General features: G+C 38.7%; 1 protein-coding gene across 2 annotated transcripts in view; it reads right to left on the bottom strand.

Moving 5' to 3' along the window:
- PEPD (peptidase D) overlaps positions 1-24,600 on the bottom strand; it is a 177,272-nt gene that overhangs the window by 95,973 nt on the left and 56,699 nt on the right. For both annotated transcript variants that reach the window (XM_030024016.2, XM_030024015.2), the window contains exons 5-9: positions 23,744-23,791; positions 21,994-22,055; positions 15,118-15,162; positions 6,377-6,452; positions 4,893-4,939 (exon numbers count right to left, since the gene is read on the bottom strand). In XM_030024016.2, the coding sequence (XP_029879876.1) occupies positions 4,893-4,939; positions 6,377-6,452; positions 15,118-15,162; positions 21,994-22,055; positions 23,744-23,791 (278 nt within the window). The remainder of the gene's footprint in view (positions 1-4,892; positions 4,940-6,376; positions 6,453-15,117; positions 15,163-21,993; positions 22,056-23,743; positions 23,792-24,600) is intronic.

Genomic DNA, 24,600 nt, shown 5'->3' with positions numbered 1-24,600 from the left:
AATTCACCTGTGTATTTTCGTCAGCTGCAACGGGCATTCTTGTTTACTATCCACACGCACTTAGGCAAAGGACTTACAAAGGCTACGCTTGAGCTGAAATTCTAAATACAAAAACTGGATCGTGTAAAAAATAGAACTATTTTAAAAGATTATTTGTTGCAGAAGTCAGTGACCTTCTCAAGAACATTCAAAGAGCAAAATCTATAAGGACGTGGTAAGTGGCAAATCCTGATTAGCTAAAATAATCAGCATTATTAAAAGGAAATACCCAAAGGAAAAGAAAATTATTTTGTCTGTTTTCTCTTTTCTAGTGAAATAACATGTATGTTTTATTTTCATTTTGTTCCACTGGAGCAGAGGAGAGAGATAAATGAAAGATGAGAGCCATAATCCATGAGAGCACTCTCAGACTTCCACAGATAGTGAAATTTAACATTGACAGATATGACAGCAACTCATCTCAGTCTAAGTTCTGCTTCGGAATCAGGGACAGCACTAAAAAGAATAGGGATAAAGAACTCATATCAGCCTTGGCTGGTAAGAGAGGCAAGTTGCAATAATAGTCTGTAAGCATTATAAACCAAGAAGGAAAAACCTCTGTAGCTGCCTTCTTGCCATTTTATTCTTTAAATTGTTGCTATTACAGCAGAGTGGAGTTTAAGTTTAGTATTTACTTTGAAATCCCCACAATTATTTGTACGGTTGTACAGACCTAGAAGATCCACTGCACTATATACAGAGGGGACATCTCTACAGTTGGGCAACAAGCTCTTGACCTGGCTGGCACATGCTCTGAATAAACTCCAACTCCCCCCTCTACAACCGCATCTGGAGAACCAGTGTCACACCCAGGAACCTCTCCAGCTTACTGGTGGTAACTGACTGCTGCGAGATCGTATAGAACATATCTTGCCCTCCGTCACTTGTACCAACCTTAGCACCAAAGCATTTAAAGCCGTAAGGAAACGCAGGCAAACCTTACAGAGAGGAAAGCAGACATGTGGAGATCAAGCGGCTTCCCCTAGGCAAGCCGATAATAAATCCTACAGTGCCTGAGCAGTGCCCAAGAGCTACAGGATCACGCATCCTCTGAGCAAGTACGGTCAGATTCTTCTTACTTTGCTGCTTTTACTGATGGAAACAACACACAAAGTACTGTTACCCACCTCTGACACCGCGCATCACACTACCTGCCCTTTACACTAGCTCCTTTGTTTTAGAAGAGCCCACTCTGCAGGATCAGGATCCAAGTTTTTGGATCCTAGGTGCTGGAATCAGAGTTATTTGCATGGTAACACTAAGGTGCTCCTGTGTTCAGCAGTAGCTCAGAGTTCAGAGACAGTCAAATAATCTAGGGAGATCTTGGACAGGGCAATGAGCATTTAGGCCTGGCTTAGTGCTGCCCAGCATCATCAAGGCAATGATGACTACGTTATCATTTAATGAATTCAGGACTGTGCACACACTCCTATCACAGGGCCTGCAGTGCTATTAAGAACAGGATAAAAACTTACAAAAACGGGCAACGCACACAATAGCTACATGTCCAACACTCTTTCTATAGAAAGTTGCTCTTCTGTTGCTACAGCATACACTTTCACATCATTCCCCAATCAAATCAACAATTCCAAGTAGCCATCCTGATCTTAAAATTGTTCTTTTCAATAAAAAAGGGAACAAAGGAGAAAATGCACAGAAGATTCAAAACTTCATTTGGTAAATACCAAGCAGATGAATAGGCAACACTCTAGAAATTGATAAACACTGATCTAAAGAGGTATCTCCAGCACTTCAGAGCATCCTGAAGAGATGATTGTAGGTCCTAGTTAGTGCTTTCAGTGTGTATGTATGTATCTATCTATATACACACAAAATATTTGTTTATATATACACACTTAAAACAACTTAGCTGAAATCACAGATTTTTTTAACATACTTCTCGAGCTGAAGAGATTTCTTTTACCATTTTGCTGTATTTTAACAATATATTCACTACAGAGCAGTTTTCCAATTAAAAGCCTTTAATTAAAAAGAAGATTAATTAAACATGAGATAAGCACAAATACTAAACAAACTACTTCAGAGAAAATCCAGAATCTGACCTACCAAAATTACTTTATATGCAATTACACATGCTGTGAATTACTGTTTGTAGATAATTGCCTTGGCTGTCTCCTTAAAGTTAACCGACCACATATTAAAGTTAAATAACATCAAACCGAAAAAAAGAAGTCAGGACTTGCAGTTAAATGTGTTGTTTTTTACGTACCTCAGCATTAATGCATTACTGGTTCAAAATCATTTACCAGTGGACCTTAATCATAAAGAATACTTCCAGCGTATTTCTGAAACTAGCTTTCAACCTTCAAAATAAAAGACACTATCTTATCTAGAGATTTCTCCAGAATTTACTTAATTTGACTTAAATTACTTCTCAGAGAATAATCCCAATCCTAGAAATAGAACTAGCTTTATATATTGTTGACTCTTAGAAATATTTCCTAGATTATTTTAACATGTTCTTGCTGTATGATACAGTAAAAGTAAAGATTCATTTTTTGTAGGAAGGCTGCTTAACCAAATGAACAAAGAAAAGGCAACGCTTAGGACCTACATGTAGTAACAGAAAATTTTAATTGCTTTTGGGATCTCTGGCATTATTCTTCCTAGCAGACAGGGTCAGACCAGCTTTGCACCCAAAACCACACATGCTATACTCCACAATGTCAAAGAATGAAGTAAAGGAATACGAAAGGGGGTTTACTGGCCACATTTCAAGAGATATGTATATTAATTTCAAAAATTCACAGTTTCACAGCCATCAGTGGGAACTGCAAATACACCTGGGGAAGAGGGTCACACAATTCAGAAAGCTTTCACAAAGGGAGTGGAAGGCCTAGAAACATCAGAAAATGAAAAACTTCATCAACTTTTAACTGATCTTTTAAATACAAGTGTGAATACTTTTGATAAATCTACACAGCCTAAGAATTTTGGTTCTCTGCACCCTACAAAAGCTGCCTAATGCAAGCTGTCTAGCCTGTTGACCAAAAAAAAAAAAAAAAAAAAAAAAAGATTAAAAACTCTACTATTTCATTGAAAATTGTCTATTTTTGGATGTTACCTATTTTTAGGTCTTTGAAAGTTCCCTTCTCAGACTACATTAATGGGTTTATCTGCATACAGAGTAGAGATTTCCTAGACTGTTTTCTAACTTCATTTATAAACATTTCAACTACACATTTCTTGCCAGAAAGGTGTGGAAATGACAGGTTTGCATTTTTAGGACCCTTTTCCCCTAAGCAATAAGGGAACAGAAACCAGAGCAGGGATGAATTCCACCAGCAACAGAAACTGAAGTTCTCCAAGGCAGACACTACAGAGGTAGTCTGCCAAGACCTCTTTCATTGTGAAATAACTTCAAACTCTTTCAAGAATTGTAATCTATCAAGACATATGGAAGAATAGAAGGCAATTTTAAATAGGTTTAATAGACAGTTGCCTAATTTTTATTTTTTTTTTTAATTGAAAGACACAAATAATCTTTTCAAAAGGTTGGTGTGGATGGAAGAAGCTAGCCAGAGAAGAATGAAAGTCCTGGAGTGAAAAATGCGATATACCTCATAGACTTAGAGAAGAGTGTATATGTATGTATTTGTTGCATGACATTTAAAAGCACCTGAGATCAAACTCTGCTTTATGGAAATTTTTCATCACTATTTTTTTCCAGAGCCAAAATTTCACTATCTGCATGTATAGCATGGGCAGTGAGTAAAATGAACACAAACGCAAGGTTCAGTAATAAAGTTAACAGGGGAATGTATACAACACTTTTTTTCCCCCCTGTTACCTCATGGTATATGTAACTGCAATTTGAAGCCGTCAAATTACAGGCATGAGCCTATAGAGTCTGTAGAAATTTAAACTGCTTAAATGTAACAATAGTTTTTCCATGTTACATATGTTCTAAAGGCATCATTTGTTTTTTGAGCTACATTGATATCCTGATGACAAATATCAAGGCCACTTCATTTTCCCCTCACTGGGCGCCACATTAGCCTGCTTACCAACTTTTGAAAAATTACTGTCAAGAAACAACAGTAACTGAGATATTACTGCTATTTTCTATTTCTTCATTATGCAAATACTTTGAAAATTGAAAATACTGTATGCGAGCTAAAAATAAAGGGACTTGGTGATCAAAACTGTACTTTGTAAGATAGGCTGCTGATGATCTAATGTAAATATTGATTTAAAACAGGAGGCAATGTTTTCCTTGTATCTAGACACATCACTACTGTATCGGTTAGGAGCAGCCAATCCTTCCTATATATGCCTGTACAGCATGTTTTCTTCAACATAAGAGATATATGCTGTATTCTTATTGACTTCTTAACAGCTGTAGTAACATCCATTACACTTGTGAGATGAGCTCCTTGTACAGGCTAAGTACAGGTAATGCCGACTTGTTATTGCAGGCAAAATGTAATTGAACACAGCCTTTTTTAAGGTTCTTAAACAGTCATACATGCAGTCTCCTAAGCATAACAAGCATAAGGGCAATGTTTATCCATAAACACCATTTTATGGGATGGCTTCAAACAATAACAACAGCTATTTTGTAAAGCTTCTGTAAATTACTAAAACTCCAGAAAGAGAATTATGCTACACTAAACCATCCCCCCAAAATAATCAACCATCATCAAATGCATGTTTGAAACTGATGAAGTACCACCTCAAAATAATAAAACAATGCTAACACCAGTCTACAAACAGCAATGAGCTCTCAGTCTCAACTGAATCAATGCTACTGCTTTGCCTCAGCTATTGCTTCTACCCCTACTACAGAGAGACTTTCTCCTTTTTATTACAATTATTGAAAGAACTCTTACCTCTCCATCTCGTATTCTTTCATACCTGCTTTTACTGCCTTCATTACCTGTAAGATACATATTAACATGGGACATTCATAGCAGAAGGGAATCTTGTATTTATAAATTTATGACTTATGACTGAGTATCTCCAGAGGAACCTATATTACAAAAATATCATCTGTACTTCATTTAAATTTACATCAGTAGATGCATTTTAAAACTACATTAGAAATCAAACTCATTTTAATCTTTATAAATGCCTACAGTCTCCAGCAATAAAGCCAGTTTAATTGCCAAACTACTATATCCTAGTGAAGTGCAGCTCATCAAAATACCAATACTTAATTCTGAAAGCTCTGGTGAACTTGGCAGCAAGTCCTTTTGTTTTACTTTTATGAAACACTAGCAAAACAAAACTGTGAACTGGAATATACTACAATGGTAGATTGTCTTTCATATTTCACAGTCTGAATCAACAGAAAGCTACTGGAGTTAACACTGGTTTACAACCCATAAGTCTGATTTTTGTTCTCAGATTTGCTGAGAATGTACACCAGTTTTATTCCTTTGCCTGTTTGTGTATTACAAAAGTTCTAGGCAGCTGCTTTATAGAGGAAATTCTCTCAGATGTGATAACATTATTCCACGATGATGAAAGACCAAGGAGAATGAATGGAAATGACTATCCCCAGACTTTGCAATTTTACAATATTCACTTTAAAATATTTTTACACTTCATGGTTCAGAAATCTGAGAAGCAGAAGCAAAGACAACAGTTGAGTCAGTAAACTCATCAGCTACTTTTACCTAAGCTCCCTCTGGTCATCGCTCAGAACTCATTGCATCTCTGCATACCTATATGGAGTACAGGATTGACACCCAAGTTAATCTTGTCATCAATACCAGTAGAGCAGTATGACTCCACTGGTACAGTGCTAGGTCCAACCTGAGTAGCCTTGCTGAAAGCCTGGATTTGTCTTTGCCACACTGCTACGTCAACAGAATAGCACTGTGAAGCACCATACTGGGGGACATACCCATCTCTGAGGAGCAACCTAAGGAATCTTTGCACTATTCTCCACTGTGCATGGAAAGACTCCTTCAGTTTGTAAGGACCTGGAGAGAATAACCTGCTAGTTAAACTTTTCCGAGCTGCACATGCTGACATGGGCCAGAAGAATAATCTTCATCTCTTCTTTCTCCATCACTATACAGGTATTTGTGCATACAGGACAGATAGATTGCAAGCAGGTCACCTTCTGCTGAGGCTCCAGCTCTTACACAAAACCACACTTCATTTTTCACACATCACAAATGCACCAGTGAGTTCAAGGACAATGCAAGGTATATTACTGGGCTGTAATAGGAGGGATATTATCCCCTTATTTCTATCCAGCCTTTCCATTATTTTATTACTAAGCAATTCAGCGTCGCTGGGAACATTTTCTGAGTACCAATGCTACACTAAGAGCAAAAATTATTAACAGTAAAGGATCCATTACCTCTTTATGAGCTTCACTGGAGATTTTATTGGTGTAGCGCAGAACTTCCAACTCCATGTCTGTCTTAATCACACGACTTAAAGAAAAGTAGAACAGATATCAGGTTAGGTTGCAACTTCACAGCTTAAGAATACGAAATAAAAAAACCCTGAAAATAATATGCATCACCTATGGTAAAATTAGATCAAGTACACCTCACAAGCAAAGAGCTATTACAGTATTCATGACAGCAAAGTTTTGTTGGCATTGATTCACCATTAGCTAAACAATCTCACAAAGGGAAGTCACAAGCATTTCAAACATCAGCCTGCATTATTTTAATACTAATAAACAAGTGGTCCAACCAACATTTTTTCAACTCATTCTACAATACATTAGGAACAAAAGAAACGTGTTTCTGCATTTGTCATGGCTCAAACACTACTTCAAACAGAACATTTCTACAAGCATACTTGATTTACTTTTTAAACACAATTTGAAACTAGTTTACATAAGGAAATTCCCAGAGCTCCAGAATTTCTATTCAGCACAATCCCAACTCCCACCTATTTGCAATACCTCAAAAGGTGGGGGCAGGGAGGGGTATGTGAGGAAATGCTATTTCTGTTTGATATTAAAAAACCCAAAACATGAAATTCAGAAACAGCAGCAGCAGCAATTATAGCCATGATGTCCACTCTCTTTGACATGCTTCTGAAGGAGGGAAAAAAAAAAAAAAAAAAAAAAAAGACAAGCCAACCCCCCGAAAACCCCATCCTGCTCTTCATGCCTTAAGAGATACTGTATTTGTGTCTATTTATGAGCCTTGATACTCTGTTCTGAACTCATCTCAAAAATTTACCATTAAACTCTTATCTACTTACACTACTTTCTACCATGTATTTCAAATAAAAGCAGCTATTTAGTGTGACATGAACAGGGAAGCAGAGATAGTTCCATACCTTCTATTAAAAATCACCCACTCCTTCCACTGTTACACATACTGATTTCCTAATATTTCTCATGCTCATCTCAAAGGCAGCCATGAAGTACATACATACTGTTTACAAAGAACAAAACTACATCTACTGAATTGCATGAAAATATTTAAATTGTGTTTTCCAGCTCCACTCCAGAGCTTGCAGCAGTTACAAAGTACCATAACTGTTATATTTTGAAACTGCCACCAAGACACCCCTTTTTTATTATAACATGCTCCTACTCACACTGCTGTAGAAAACTATTTACTGTATATCTGCTCCAGTAGTTTGTTTTAATGAGTCCAGAAACAGGTTTCTCAGCCATCAGTGCCTCTGATGTGTGATAAGAGCATTTCCCACAGACAGTGATTGCATCGCTATGTGGCACAGCCACTCCCCTTCAAACACAACTTTTCTGGCAAGAGTAAAGGTACCTTTGTAAAAGTGCTGATATCAACCAAAACGCTCTTACAGAAACACAGTAGAGGGGAAAGTATTGACATTCTTAGCCAATTGGAATATGACACAAAATAACCATTATGCACATTGAGAATGAGAAGTACAAGGTTTTGGCTGGCATAGAGTTAATTTTCTTTCTAGTAGCTGGCATAGTGTTATGTCTTGGGATTCAGCAAGAAGGCTGGAGGGGCACAAGAAGTTGGGAGGGGACACAGCCAGGGCAGCTGACCCAAATGGTCCAAAGGGGTATTCCATACCATGTGACATATGTGCCCAGTATATAAACTGGGGCAGTTGGCCTGGGGGGAATCACTGCTCAGGAACTAACTGGGCATCGGTCGGCGGGTGGTGAGCAATTGCATTGTGCATCATTTGTTTTGTATATTCCAATCCTTTTATTATTATTGTAATTTTTTAATCGTCATCATTATTAGTTTCTTCCTTTCTGTTCTATTAAACTGTTCTTATCTCAACCCACGAGTTTTACCTTTTCCTTCCGATTCTCTCCCTCATCCCACTGGGTGGGGGTGAAGTGAGTGAACGGCTGCGTGGTGCTTAGTTGGTGGCTGGGGTTAAACTATGACAGGGTAACAGATTGACATTCTTAGTCAATTAGAATATGACACAAAATAATCATTATGCACATTGAGAATGAGAAGCACAAGGTCTTAAAATGCATGCCGAGGTGAAAAAATTACACTGGGATGGTATAATCTGCTCACCATGGGTGAAGAAACAAACTTCTGCTTCTGCCTTTCAGCTAAGACATAAAGAACAGTAGCTCAAATATATTCATGTTAGAATGAGGTACCAAAGGCTTATAGATTTTTTTTTTTTTTTTTTAATCCCGTTCTTCGGAAGACTGCATGTGCTAGCAGGATAATTTAATACTTGTTTGATGTGCCTTTATATTACTTTCAATATACAGTACATATCCCTGATCTGCAAGTGCCTAAAATACAGGTTGTTTCATAATTCAGTTGTCTAATCTCTTTATTGGGATCTGCTAGTAATACAAGTTAGTAACTGCTCAACAGCAAGTGCAAACAGTATTAGAACCTATTTTACTTGACGAGGTCATAAGGCTTCAGAGTCAAGGTATTTATTTTAGACCATAACTTCTCAGGTATCTTTTTGCATATACAAATTCATGCTCAGCCTCAGACAGACTTTTTATGCAATGCATCACCTTCATTTACACAAGGTCAAGCACCAAAACATTTAATGGAAAAAGTGTAGTCATTCTGAGACCAACAAAACCCACTACGCAACCGTTAGTAGGAAAGAGAGGAAGGATGTACAATTGTGCGGGGAAGATGATCAACTTCACCCTCCACTAGATACTAGATTCACTAGACTCCTTTGTTGTCTGCAGTGGTACTGTTGATGGAGTTCCCACCAGCATATTTGGGTACCAGAAGGGCATGTATTTCACCACCTTCTCACTGTTTTGATGGCATAAAAGCAACACTCTCCTAAACCAGGTTTAAAGCATTGCTAGTCAAGCACTGTGGTTACCACTATAAGGCAATCTTGTGGGTGATGAGTGGTCCACAGTTCTCATGATGTTTTCCCCCCACTTCCAAGATAACGCTAGGAGGAAAGTCCCACCTTTGTTCACAAACGTGAACTTCAATTTTCTATTAAAGACAGCTCTTGGACCAGTTACACACTCTGCATACATTCATTAATATTTTAATGGGAACAAATCATTTCCAGGCTTCAGCTAATGCAATTGCAAAAATGTACAGATTCAGCATGTAATGCAGTTCTCAGATTAACAGGCAAGCCACTCAATGCAATCAGGTTAAAATAGAAGCACAAGTCTCCTACTGTCTTTGACCTATAACTTTTAATTCTTTTTTTTCCCCTCCATTTTACCAGTGTAAAAACATTTCTTCTTCCTCACTCTCCTCTTTTACATGTATTTTGTGCTTTTATTTGCACTTGCCACATGAGCAGGTGGTCCTTTCATGTATGTCAGTCATCCAACAGAAGAGAGAAGCTTTAAATACAAATATCATTCCAGTCCTAAAATTAAGTTTGGGCATTTGAGGTGGCTGGATACCAAATTTCATGCACAACCTGTCTTCCATTAATCAAGTGGTCAAGCGCATACAGAATTTGAGGCAATTACAAGGCTGAAACTTGCATGACTCAACTACATTTTCCTAAACCAGTGCTTTCCTGCAAGATACACAAATGTTTGCCTCTCTATGTGCATTCACCATTCCTGATCATACCGCCAGTAGTTTTTGTTCCCAATTATCAACTCAGTGTTTATCAGCTGTCTTGTTTTATGGTTTTTAGTACCTGCATGCAACCTTAAAGGCTGCTTTCTTACATGTGTGGAAAACGTCTGGGTACATCCACTTCTTGTCCTTCTGGAAACATTATGTTTACAGACCACCTAGTAAGTATAGACGCTGCCCATGTAGACAGACTCCACAGTCCTGCCTTGTCTTCACTCTTTTTCACCTCCGCTGTTACATTTCCACATTTTATTTATAGAAATTTCTCTACCATAGTTGATATACTTATGCTCTTCTGCAAGCTTTCGCGTAAGAACTTGCTAACTGAATTAGCATCAAAGCCAGTAAACATAGTAATGCACATATGCAAAGGAGAAGCATTATAGTACAATTCTGAAAGTTGCACGAACACCAAACACGGGAGTTCATCTTGAAACAGTTCAAAAACATGTTAAGAGGTTTACAACATAAATAAAAAAAAACCTCTGAAAAAACAAAAAGCGTAAGCCCAGCTTTTAAGACATTAACATACAGATCACTTTCCCCAAAGAAACAATTATAGCTTTCCATCAAAGTAATGCAAAATACAAATACATGAAGTCTTCCACACATAACTATCAAATCCCATTTTCATAGAATCATTTAGGTTGGAAAAGACCTTCAAGATCATCAAGTCCAACCATCATCCATGCCCACTAAACCATGTTCTGGAGTACCCCATCTACACGCTTTTTGAATACCTCCAGGGATGGTGACTCAACCACTTCCCTGGGCAGCCTGTTCCAATGCCTGACAACCCTTTCAGTAAAGAAATTTTCCCTAATATCTAACCTAAATCTTCCTTGCCGCAACTTGGGGCCATTTCCTCTCGTCCTATCTCCAGCCACCTGACAGAAGAGACCAGCACCCACCTCACCACAGCCCCCTTCAGGTAGTTGTAGAGAGCGATAAGGTGTCCCCTCAGCCTCCTTTTCTCCAGGCTAAACAGCCCCAGCTCCCTCAGCCGCTCCTCATAAGACTTGTGCTCCAGGCCCCTCACCAGCTTGGTTGCCCTTCTCTGGACACGCTCCAGCACCTCACTGTCTTTCCTGTAGTGAGGGGCCCAAAACTGAACACAGTACTCGAGGTGCGGCCTCACCAGTGCCGAGCACAGGGGAACAACCACCTCCCTGCTCCTGCTGGCCACACTATTTCTGATACAGGCCAGGATGCCGTTGGCCTTCTTGACCACCTGGGCACACCGCCGGCTCACATTCAGGCGGCTGTCAACCAGCACGCCCAGGTCCTTTTCCACCGGGCAGCTTTCCAGCCACTCTTCCCCAAGCCTGTAGCGCTGCATGGGGTTGTTGTGACCCAGGTGCAGGACCCGGCACTTGGCCTTGTTGAACCTCATACAACTGGCCTTGGCCCATTGATCCAGCCTGTCCAGATCCCTCTGTAGAGCCTTCCTACCCTCAAGCAGATCGACCGTGCCTCCCAACTTGGTGTTGTCTGCAAACTTGCTGAGGGTGCACTCGATCCCCTTGTCCAGATCACTGATAAAGACATTAAACAGAACTGGCCCCAATACTGAGCCCTGGGGAACACAACTTGTGACCTGTCAACAACTGGATTTAACTCCATTCACCACAACCCTTTGGGCTCGTCCATCCAGCCAGTGGATTTTCATCAAGGTTACAGGAAAATACAGTATATACAGACACAAAACAAGCCGTACATTGCTAAACGTTTATCTTCTAGCACCACCACGATTATGGTAGACAGACATTGGTACACTAAAGTAACAAAAGGCCATTTTGCTAAGTGCTAGCATAGAAAAATTTCCTTCTGATTACTAGGGAGAGAATTTGGACAAGTTTGGAATTCGTCTGCTGTTAGATGACATTTTCTTTTCAAAACAGTGAAATTAATACTTAGGGTATGCATTCAGTATCAAATTTGAAATGGGAGCCCCGTAATTTTAAAGGAAGTGTTTAAAAGTGTTTGGAAAAACATTCACTCAATGGAAAAAAAAAAGTGAAAATATGCTCTGCAAACTGCTGAAATCCAGTCTAAGGTCAAATTCTTTTATGTTTTATCCTTAAGTTTCATAGCAAGTCAGAAAATGTTGAGATCTTGAAAAAGGATGAGTAAGCAAGGGAGGCAACAGATTCTTAATCACAAATGCTTTGCCCCTTGTCAGTATTGAACCATTTTCTCTGCATTTTATTAGACGACTGTATAATACTAGAGTTGCCTTTTGTAGCTCACAGTTCTCCCTGGCTGGTTCAGGAAGCTCACCCATTTCACCTCTTGCTGGCAGTTTTGACAGCATGGTACAGATTGGAGTTTTTCTGCCAAGTATCATGTAAAACAGAGTAGTTCAGAGCTTACTGAATTTGAAATTATATGCATCCATGCAAGCATTTGATTCAAATGAAGCAGTTTCCTACCCTAGAATATAATAAAAAAAAATTTCATCTTCCTAAAGGAAAAATATTCTTAATTCTAAAAATATTATTGCTTTCCAAAGAAAGTTTGTTGGGCAATTACTTGACATTCCAAGGAAATTTCTACTTTAGGAAGTTTTAATACACATAGCCTGTCATTCACATATTGATTTCATCAGACACTTAAATCCTAACAATGGTCTTTAACATACTTCTGACTTAAAATGAAAGCCACCAAAGTCGATAAAACCTTTTAAAACACTTTTGAATGCAAATCTGAACTTTGGCTTCACTTAGAATTCCCTTTCCTTGAAAGCCAGATGGAGGGAAGGTGCATACCAAGCATCTCTCCCCCTTAAGATCGCAGGGAGGACAAAATCAGAATTCCAGGCTGGCAGTCACAATTCACAGAAGAGATTCTCTCTACACCAAAAGGAACAGCTCCAAGTGCTGCCTGTCTACTACCTCAATGCTCCATCTATCTCAGTACAACCTCAGGGCATGGACCTCATGTTTGTCCACCCCTGAGCTTCCTGAAGATTTAACCTCCCATTAACCCAAACCGCAGAGGAGAAAAGCTTATCAGATGACACCTTGGTAAGGTGGATGGAACCAGAATGAAAGCTAACTTGGGAACAAGCTTGTAGCCCTAATCCAAAGTCTTCTGCAGCTAAAATTGTCATCTCTCTCTCCCTGTAGTGCTGCTGTATCTACAGATCAAAGCTTGGAAGTTAGACCAGGCCCTCTGCAGGTCCCCTTTCTTGCCCCTTGTCTTTCTCTGCTAACAAGAGTACAAAAAGGCAGGCATACAAGAGGAGTGCAAAAATGACACTGTCAGGTTAAAGATGTAGCTCCCTCCTCCGCTCCTCAAACAGCTTGTCAGGTCACTCGGAGAAGCCTCCTCTGGCTGCTGGGCACATGATAATGAAGTATCAGAGGCTGAAAGTTCCCAATGTCTTAAACAATAAAAAAGCCCCATGCCCTACACCAAACCAACCAACTAGAACTCAGGAGCAGCCACCTCTACAGGAAAATAAGATTTTATGAAGAACTTCTAACTTGACTTATCCTTTCTATTATTTTTGTAAGCAATGTAGCACAGCATCAGGTGTCTCAGAGCATGTGTGAACATTTCTAGATCTTCCCTATCAGTATCTGTAATGACAGGAGCTTGACTAATTCAACACTAACAATATTTCAAGAAACCCCAGGTTTTACTGAACTCCTTCTTTACCTAATTGTGTTTAATTTGTGCATCTGAAAAGCACATCCCAACACATCAATGTCCGAGCTTGTGTTCTGTCTACATTACTCAGGACTTTGCACCTCAAAGGCTGCAACAACTCTTAAATTCAGAAATCAATTCTACAAGGTAACTTACTTGTTTTGGAAAAGGAAGGGTCCAAATTCTAGAAGGACAGAATTTAAAGGCAAGATTTAAAAATTGGTACCCTGAGCTTTCTGTGTTACAAAGCACTCGCATTCCCCCCGCCGCCTCATCAGCAGGATTTGCAAGCAATGAGTCCCACTGCTACACATCTCCAGGTCCACCCATGACTCAGTGATGCAACAATGTCTAAGTAAAGTTCCCCCGCTTCCCAATTTCCTTTACAACTTTTTTATGTCGTGCCAAGCAATGAAAAATGGCTATAACAACAGAAATGTGACCTATTAAAACTTTTACGCGTTCTGAAATCGCATTGATGTTCAGAAAACATCTCCACAGTTTTCAAGCCAGCAATTAGATGTAGATGAAGACAGTAGAAGATTGTTCTCAGTGTATGTGCTAATAAGAAACATTAAAAAGAATAATATATAGTAGCATATAATACAATAAGCTACAACAGTGGTAGTCAGAGTGTACACTTCCCTGCTTGTATTTTAAGATTTTAAGCTTATCTGTCTTAAGTAAGGATTTGCTTCCTCATTTTTGGATTAATACACTGAAAAAGCTTAGATAAAACCTAATTCATTAGCAAAAATCCACTATGTTGTTTCTTCAGTTAATTTCCTAAATGGAAAACTAGAAAGCCCTAGTTATGGAGCAATCCTGAGGACAAAGTCAGCAATGCTGACCAAAAGAGGAAAACAGGTAAAATGCAGTAACTTTACAAGCTACTAATACACTTAGTCACACTCTAATTTTGTCTATTCTAGATATGCTACAGCAGACTTCCCCTAGAATTACCAAGTATAGTTACTGAATAATAATTCAACAAAATTACTGCTGTTAAAATAAATCCTAGAAAAGTAATAACACCTTATTAAATATTACCTGTTCAGACACAGTTTTCATCTACCTTTGATTTTCATTGTAGAATATGAATTATCCTCAGTTCTTTTCCTATTCATACAAATTCACATTTAAACAAATGTGACTTAACTCCTAACACATTCTATAAAAATATATATCCAGACACAATGCTTAAGAAATGTCACATAAATTCTTCACTTTTCAGTGCTGTTACCTAGCCCTGTTTTTACTTTTGTACATTATTTCCACCCCATAACGTGAACTCAGCTTAAAATTAAAACTCATATAGTAAAGTAGGAGGCTTCTGCTGAGCAAATCTCTCTGAAGCAATGGTACAGAATATAAGCACATTCAGTGTACTCAAGGAGAAAGATTTTATGCTACTCACCATTCTGCAATTTCAGGATGAAGGATTTTGTTGTTCACATTAAATCTACAAAAAACCAAAAAATACATATATTGAAAATCAGCCAGACACACAACAGCAGAGACTACTTTTTTTTTTTTTTTTAAACTGGGTCTTGTCTGCGAATGTGAAAACTTGTGAAAGCAAATATTGCATTATTAGAATTCAGTATAGATCAGTATAGATCCCAGTGAGGAGAATGCACACACTCATCTTCACTGTGCAAGTACTTTGTACTTTGAAATACATGAGACTAAACCAGATATGTAATTTTAAGAATGTACAGAAACCAGAGTAATAGTATGTGCAAGACATTTATTAAACTTCTTTTGACAAAGATAAAATGTTATCAATTCACTGGTATGAGCGTGGGTTGGACCAGATCGACCTCCAGAGGTCCCTTCCAAATTGTTCTGTGATTCTAACTTTGCTCCTCAAACACCCTTCAATGAAATTAAACACAGCGAATTGCTAATTTCATCCCTTGTTTTATGCCTTCCCATTTTTGTGTGCACAGAACGTGGCATGTGATAAACAAGCTCGCTTTGAGGACTGTGAAAAGGAAAGCAACCCCTCTTTGTCTTTTCTGATCTACAGAAGAGGCAAAGCAAAAGCCTCCATCTCACCTCGGCCTCAAACACTTAGCTATTTTTCTGTTTATTTTCTACATTAACAATTTATGTATTCTTGGAACTATTTTGAGGCTCTCTAAACAATAACATTACAGTGGCCAATAGAGTAAGAAGCTGAGTAATTAAGTGGAACACAAATGGATTTTCAAGCATTGTTCAAGGGTTTTTTTGCTTACAACTTAAATGCCTAAGGAGTGTTCTGCATCAAAGATATTTCGTCTGACTCAGGACTGTTGGCTCTTCAGTTAGGGCATTTAAGAGAATTAAAATGCTCCAAGGCTCCCAACAGATCTTCAGAAGAATGTTATAAGGCAACAAGTCATTTTCCCACATTTTTGAAGGAAAAATTAAATCTATTTCAGGTTATTAACCATTCTTGATACCTCAGAAGGGACCGACTAAAGCACAAATCCAATTAAAAAAAATTATTTAGAAGTCACTTCTAATTGTACGAGGGTCTTCCTGCATCCTCAGATAGCAGGAAAAAAAACCCCTATGTTTCTCTTTTTCAAAAACATATGCTCATAAACTTATAAAATCCTAACAAGGCGAAGGTTAATAGCTTTGTGTTCCTACTCCAAGATAGAAAACAACAACTTATCACAACGTTCAACAAGGACAAGCTGTATGGTATTCAGTATTATGGGTATTAATTAGAAACCACTGGAAAAGCAGCACAATACAAAAAGCCACAAGTCTCACGACAATGCATCATTATAGAATAAAGTTGGTCACTTGGAAACAAGAAAGTCTCATAAAACCAGATAAAAAGGGCACTTTTTCAATTTAATCACCACCATCCCAACAACTATAACCTACGTACACCAATGCAGAAATAATTCTGGAATGGAAGAGCCAGTTAAACACAAATTTATACAGAATATATGAATGATATAGTAAAATCAATCTATAAAAATTCTAAAAAACCAAAAGCCTGAGCTCCCTGTTTGGCTAGAAAGCATACCAACTGACACCACCACAGAAAACCAAGACAGAAGAATTAAGCTGCAGCTGCAACAACAGACACAAGGACTTTCAATAATTGTCACCAGTGTATCAGACAGAAAACAGATCAACGAAGGCAAGCGTAAGGAGACACTGCAGCACTGCAGAAAGCTCCAACACCAGCTCTATGCAAATAAGACAAGTATAAACTATGGTTATTATGAAGTAACAAAAGAAAATAAAGGTCAGGGAAGGGAGGTACAGAAGGCAGCTGACTTCGACTCTGAAAATTCACATCTCTTCTCTCAAGAACCTGTCATGCTCACTTTAACCACAAGCACAAACAGATGAAACCAAAAGCAAATCAAATAAGCCAAACATGAACTTCACAAGAGAAGATTGTTTCTCATCTGCATATTAAAAAAAAAACGGAGGGGGGGGAGAAATTGTACACTTACAATAGCTCAAATAATGCTCTTTTAGAAAAGCAATTTCAGCCAAGAGGTGTACCATCTCTGTCGCAGTCCCTAGATTTTACCTTTCCTGGCCCTAAAGGTTCTTCTTGAACAGTCCGTGCTGCCGGAAATGCAAGTTTTACTTACTGGCTGAGGCCACCCACTATGTGGCAGCTCCTTAAAACTCTAGTTGTTGTCAATTGGGGAAGCTAATTAAAAACACAGAAAAGCAGTAGGATTGAAACACGAGGGTGCTGGGGGCGGGTGGAGAAGAGGCAGAAGATCATCAGCTGAACAGCAGTTTTATCTCTCACCTGAAAGAGACTTTCTGATATAATGTCAAGTAAAAAACAAGATCTTAGACCTATGGGACACAGCATCAATTCAGATTTGGAAGAGAATCTGATCTACTGTACATAGCTTTTTCAACGAAGCCAATGATTAAGGATTGAACTGTCTCAATTCCACTTAGCTCGTGATAGCTGTAGGTCCTGTGCAAGTGGCTGCAGAGCCACCTGTTTGCAACTGCTAGACTTCTAAAGCTAATGACTCAAATTACGCTTCACTTTAGTTACCAACAAGGTAGCTAAACAAACCACATCCTAAAAGTTACTGGTTAAATAGCAAGCTCAAGGGGAAGAGCTTGTCATCACCAACAGAAGTACACAAATGGTGTTTAATTCACGTAATTTGTGCACACAGTCCTACATAAAATCACCCTACCTTGTCCTCCCAGCAAAGTTTTGATCCTGCTAGACAATAAACAACTTACTGTTAAAAAACATGTACTGCCCTAACATTAAGAGGCTCATGTAGAGCAATCCAATTCTACATTTTCCTGCAATCTGCAAATTGACAATACTTAGATGACGAGATATATGGTCTTGAGGAACAAAACAAATTGACATTTTGCTACGGTTGCAATCTGTAACATATTAATGCAACCATTTAATCAACATAGAACTAAGAAATACTACACTGAAAGGCATGTCCAAATTGATTTCATACTCAGTTGTCCTTTAAGATGCGAGACAATTTCATTAGTTCAAAAAAAAAAAAAAAAGGCTAGAAATCTACACCTCCTGTATAATAACACTGTATAATGAGACCCTTTTTTGTCAGTTTAACAAATACACTTTGTGTATATATGGTGATAAAGATCCAAAACATATTCATACACAATGTTAGAATTTTCTACAGTTCTTCAACATGGAGAGCCTTTCTTCTAACAATTGACTTCACTACACAATAGGGAAGAGGCCATTTAGATGGTCTTCACTGTCATACCCAACAAGTGCAGTTCTGAGGGAAAGGAATTCACCGAAAAACTTCATAACATTAGGTACAATTGCTTAAACTGTCCATCATTTACATCAATCGATTCTGAGGATGGAAACCTCCCAACACAGCGAGCAAAGATTTGGCTCAGCAGTGTTTTAAAGTATATGGCACATTACTGTTTATCCATACAGGTTCAAAATCCATTTTCTGTATGGTGAGTCACATCACCTCAAAGCATTTTTACCAGTGCTACATAACCGCCACATGATTAGATTTAAAAATTCCTGCACATTTTCCAGTCTGAAAAATGGGTCAATGAATTAGGGGGAAAAAAAAATATGAAACTAGCCTTTATTAGCAAACAGAAATACATATTTCTAGAAAACTATGCATTAGAACTACTTTAGATATCTGCCTTCTATGCTTAAGCCATCTGAAGCAAGTGAGAGCAAGTCACTTCTGTAGGATTCGTAACAGCTGTAAACAAAGCTGACCTGAGTTACCTGCAGCAACATTAGTAAATGGTCCAAGTCTCCAAGTCCCTGCCCCAGAGTGCTCCCTCCACTGAACCACGGTGCTACCCACCGCTGAGCAGGGTGACTTCCCAAGTACTGCCATTCTCCATTTTTACAGATTGCAGCAACATACAAGCTTTATTTAGTACAACATACTTTGCTATATCAGAGCGCTATACATAAACTAATGGGAACCATGATATAATTCACTCTTATGGGCTCTATTATCAGCATAAAATCAAGTTTGATCATTGCTAGCAGAACAAAAATAACTTAGGGGTGATCTTCAGAGTGAGCATAGAAAAAACCCATGACCACACTAGTCATTTTGTCTCAAATGACTATTTATTACAGTATAAAAATTAATCAAATAGTTAGGTAATTATGTTCCAGAAGAAGTTCAAAATGTTCAAAAAGTAAGACAGGGAAGCAACATCATTAGTGCAAGAAAAAAGCAGCTTCTGACAGGAACAGGATGAACAGCCTGCAAAGAGAGCAAGATTCACCTTTTTCAGGAAATGATACATTATTTCTATTATTATCCATCACAAAAAAAAAACCTCAACCCCCCCCCCAAAATACACCGGGGCACAGTCAGTCTAGGAGAAAAAAGACAAATGGGAGCAGGAGGAACACAAAACGGCTCCAGCAAGGAAATACATCTTGGCCAGGTAGCCAGAAAATGGAAACACACAAGAACCCAGGAATAAAATACAGCATCATAGCTAGGGCAGAGCCCGGCCGAGTGGAGGACAGAGAGAGCCAACAAGGCGCAGTCACAGGCAGACAGGAGGGAGCACAGTTTGAAGGTACACGTTGCCTGGTATAAACTCCACGGTTTGAGTCCTCTCGGAAGAAATCAATACATCCGAAATATTCGTGTTTCTATAAAGGAAACATTTGATACAGGAGAGGTGGAGAAGCAGGAAAGCAGGAATGCTGAAATTTGTTTGGGTCTGTGTCGAAAACAAATGTAAAATGGACTGATTTATGTGAGCAGTTACAAAAATCTGAGACGAGCAGAGTTTAAAAGGAAGCTCACCCCCTCCTCCACCCCCTCAATTAGCAGCGTTCACTCTCCACATGCCCACCGCCGGCACGCAGACCAAGCACGCTGTCACAAGAGACATGACAGCCCCGGAGAAGACTGAAGCAGGAGTCAGGGAGATCAAGGGAAGGCTGGAGTGACAAGTGGTTTGAGGGCACGGTATCTGTCAGAAGAGGGGAGTGGATCTTCAGCACATCCAACAACAAAATCAATGCGTGCTCTTCCATACCGTGAGCACAGGAGGGGAAGACACCAACCGGATCTGTCAAAGGCAGGAAAATTAACAACTTGGTGCCTAGGGGTGGAGAGGAATGAGCATATCCCGGGTCTCAAAAGAGAAGTATCTGCTAAACAGCTGGAAATCGCCCCTAAAGAATGGAGAAGCACTCCTCCCGGAGCACACCGACAACATGTTTACCACAAACTGGGAAGCCAGCGATAAAATAGCATTAATCCCTTTAAGTGTTGCAGGAGACATGCTATTAAAATCTCAAAGCAAGTGCTAAATGGAGTGGCTTCCTAACTTAATGTTGACTAGTAATAGAATGTGTTACTAATTAAACTCCAGTTTTTAGTGAAATTCAGGGGGAAAAAAGGGCTTTTTGGTACTTCGAACAGACCTTTGTACATCATTCCCATAAAGAATTACTGCTGGAGTTAATAGCTTGTTTATATTTCATGTGGAGGTGTCTCAGATAAAACTGGAGGTATCGCTCCACACGGATTTTGGAGTCCACCTGTACCTGGAGAGCGTAAGATAACCGAGTACCTACTTGGTCAAAGCAACAGAACATCATACTGGTGTAACAGAAGAAAGGACACCAAATATTCATTAAAAACGGCTTGCTTGTATTCTGGAAGAGTTTATATTTAATTCACTGGGCAGCTAAAGATGTCTAAATGTCTGCCACCTCGGTCCTCCAAATCCCTGACAGAATCATTAAGTTTCCATTTAGGTTGTAGGGGGCGAACAAAGTAAGTATGGAATCAGATTCCAGATTTCAGTTCACATGACAGAGAAAAGATGATCCCAACAGAAAGCATGCTCTCAGACTGTACAAATGAGTGCCCAGACTTTCTGCAAATTCTGTGCATTACGATCTTCACTGCAGAATTAATACACTGTCGACAGAAGTGGATGGAGAAAAATACAGTGGGGTGACTGGGAGTCAACGATCATAAAAAAAAGGCCACCTACTCAACATCTAAGCATGAGTGTGTTTATTTTAACGGGCTATTTAATGGGGGGTGGAGGGTGTAGGGGTGTGTGTTTCTTTTTTGCCATACACTTGAGCTAAAATGGAAAATTATCTCATTTTAGGATATCATAACAGATTAGACAGTTGTATTTCATTCAAAATTGAGGTCATCATCCTCACATCCCAGAGCAGGCTGTGATATATTTTTATTTACTGCTTTTCCAAAATACTGCATGCAGGAAGACATTTTCACCCCACTAGAAGCCAAACTTCATAAAGAGACAACATCAAGGGACACTAAAAGATCACATGTAGGCAGAAGAGTGATCTTTTATTTTATACCTGTAATATGACATCTTTTCAGAAGATTGTGCATACCAGAATCCCTAATACCTACCTTAATACTGTACAAGGAAGTCAGTAAGAGAAAGAAGCTACTCTTAAAGATTAATTTTTCTGAAATCTGAAAACCAAATATTCCAATCCCAAAAGTGGAAATGGAGGTAAGGGGATGAGTCTGTTTGGCTTTAGATACTTAAAGCAAACACAGAGAAAGAGAAACACTGGATGATCTTAGATGCAAAAGAGATTTCCCAAAAAACCACCACTGTACTTCAAGTCATTAGAAATATGTCAAACATTTTATTTCCAAAGACATACCGATACATTTGATCTGCCATTCAGCATCCTGTTATTAGGAAAAAACATGATTTAATGTGAAATATAAAATGAATTCAACATAACCATGCAACAATTAATGTATAAAAAAGCCTTGTCACTTACTGGCTGATTCCCTCAAATGAAGCTTCCTTGGAGACATTTCCACTATCAGTATTAACACCGCGCTAGGAAGGAAAAGATTAAAAGGACCATGATTCTGAGCCAAACACAAGTATTTAAAATTTAAATCAGGGGGAGAACCTGATTGCAGCAAGTCTTTAGGAAAACTTATACGTAAGTTTACTTGAATCATAATAAATTAAAAAACCCAGACTGTTTGTTCAAATGCAGACCAATATAAGAAATCATCGGTTTCACAGGAGACCAGTGTACAACTCAGGTTAGGATGTGCTGCTTAGGAAAATGGCAAGCTTTGATTTCTAATTCCCTTATGTCTTGAGACAGAGCTAGGAGACCTATATAATAATAAAGGGTAAGAGATTAACGAACAGGCAAGGTTTCTTCTAAAGTAATTTCATTTAAAAATAAATTACTATGCACTGCCTTGGCAATGCTTACTATTTAAATTTGCATGCCATTCCCCTACAGCTTTCCATTCGAGCAAGTAGCATAAGCAAGACTATTTTGGCTGCTACACAGCAGATGAACACTTCTGACACACGTGCCTGGGAAACCTTGTGGAGCAGCATTACAGTTCTGTATTTGGAATGAGAGCACAGGAGGAGAGGACCAAGTTTCCATTCAGCCAGGAGAAAGAGAAACGCTCTTCCCTTCTCTGTATACTTCTTCATGGCAGCGGGAGGAATGTGAAAGCATCACAGCTTCATCCTCTCAGCCAAAAATTAGGTGAAAATTCCTGATTATAACATGACACTCACAGAGTGACAACTGCTCAACAACTTGATGTGCACAAATGCACAGTAAGAAGCACAAGATGGTCAAATATTATCTTTCCCACTCATTTCTCTTAAAGAACATAAAAGAAAGCTATAGGATCATCTTTTGTATGTGTATGTGTATATATACAAATATAAGTGGAAGAAAGACTGAAAACTATTTACAGCCTTTGCTCTTAGTGGATAAAGAAATCAGATCTCATGCTATGTGACTGCTTAAGGAGGGATTTTTTCTTAAGAATTCTGTCTGGCACCTATCATGGGAAAACAAGAAATCCAGAGGCTGCCATTGCACTTGCTGTAAGGGAAAGCTCAGAGTCAGCAAATCATTTCTTATACAGATTGGGGACAAGAAATCAGATACTCTTAATAGTGAGAGGTTTACAAAACATCTGTCAAGGAAAGCAGCTGGGGGAGAGGTAGCAGGGAAGAAGAAACTTGCAGCCTTTACCTCCACTCATTCATCCTTCTTCCAGAGAAATGAGCAACCACCATTCAAAATACTTGGCAGGCATTTGATATCACTCCCTCCTCCCAGAAGTTGTTTTCACCAACCCACTCTATGCAGAAAAAGTATTCCCTGAATCCTTGTGGGATTCCCATAAAAAGGCCCAAACATGCTCATGACATGACCAGAGAAACATAAGAGAAAAAAGGATTTTGGAGTCATTGTACATAGGCTGGAGGATAGCATGGTCAATGTTAGATAGGCTTGTCATGTTTTACCAGAAAACAGGTAAAGCTTTTGGCAGAGTGAATATAGACTGGAAGGCCAGAGGTTACAAATCTTGAGATCATGGAGGGGCCAGAAGACTAGATGACTATACACAGTTGACCTCAAATTTGGCAAAGATGGGGAGGAAAAGATAGGGAATGACACTGCAAAGAAATGCTGAATAAACTGATCTCCTTATTGGAGAAAATGAGTAGTTAATCTTCAGAATAATGTGACTCACCAAAGTAAGGAGCACAGCAGGTTTCTTCGAAGACAAGACACTGGATATCTAAAAAGAAGTTTTAGATTGCTATTATTTTTCTTTTTTTCTTCCTCATAATCACATTGATAGCAATTTCATCAACATTTGCTGTGTACAAAGTAAACGAGCTGCAAAGACAAAAACGCTCCTGATATCTTTCAGATATTGTCGTATTACCTGAGACATGCAACAAGATCAGTAGATCACAAAATATTTAGACAGAAGTGCAGTGCTTAAGTTGATGGTGTCTACTATAACTTGTCTATTGTCATCATTTGGAAGACAGAGGAAGTATGAGCCAAAAAGATGTAATGTCACAGAGAAATGAGGAACAACAGGGTGCTCTATCCTCAACGCACTACTGCATATAAAACACACATGCATTAATAATGTTACAATCTGCTAAATACTTAGTAATGAATATTTACTGTTATTGTGACTGGGTCATCTTATACTAATACTTCCATTAGGCTCCTTCAGTACCTTTCAAACATTTACAAACTGAGAACAAAATCATTGGGCTTGTAGAGAACTAGGCTTTCAGAGCAGCTGCAGAAAGGTGGGCGCTGAATTACACATTTCTTGAGGTAACAAACAGATGACATAATTCCATGGAGCACAGTTCTACCAACTTTAAACCAGCTTAACAGCACGCTAACAATATTAACAAAAGAAAGCATACGGCAGTGAGGTTTAAAAATACCAATTCCACATTTATTTATTTTTTTTTCTCCCCATGAAATATCAGGATTACACACTTACACAGGTTGGTCATTTGTTGACAAAAAACTATCCTGTAAATAAGGCCCCTAGTGTCCTGACGGTGGAAAGCCAAT

The sequence above is a fragment of the Aquila chrysaetos genome, chromosome 9 (genome assembly GCF_900496995.4).
Source record: "Aquila chrysaetos chrysaetos chromosome 9, bAquChr1.4, whole genome shotgun sequence".
In the NCBI taxonomy this organism is placed as follows: Eukaryota; Metazoa; Chordata; class Aves; order Accipitriformes; family Accipitridae; genus Aquila; species Aquila chrysaetos.
The sequence above is the reverse complement of the archived record's forward strand: the minus strand, read 5'-3'. Positions and strand labels throughout refer to the sequence as shown.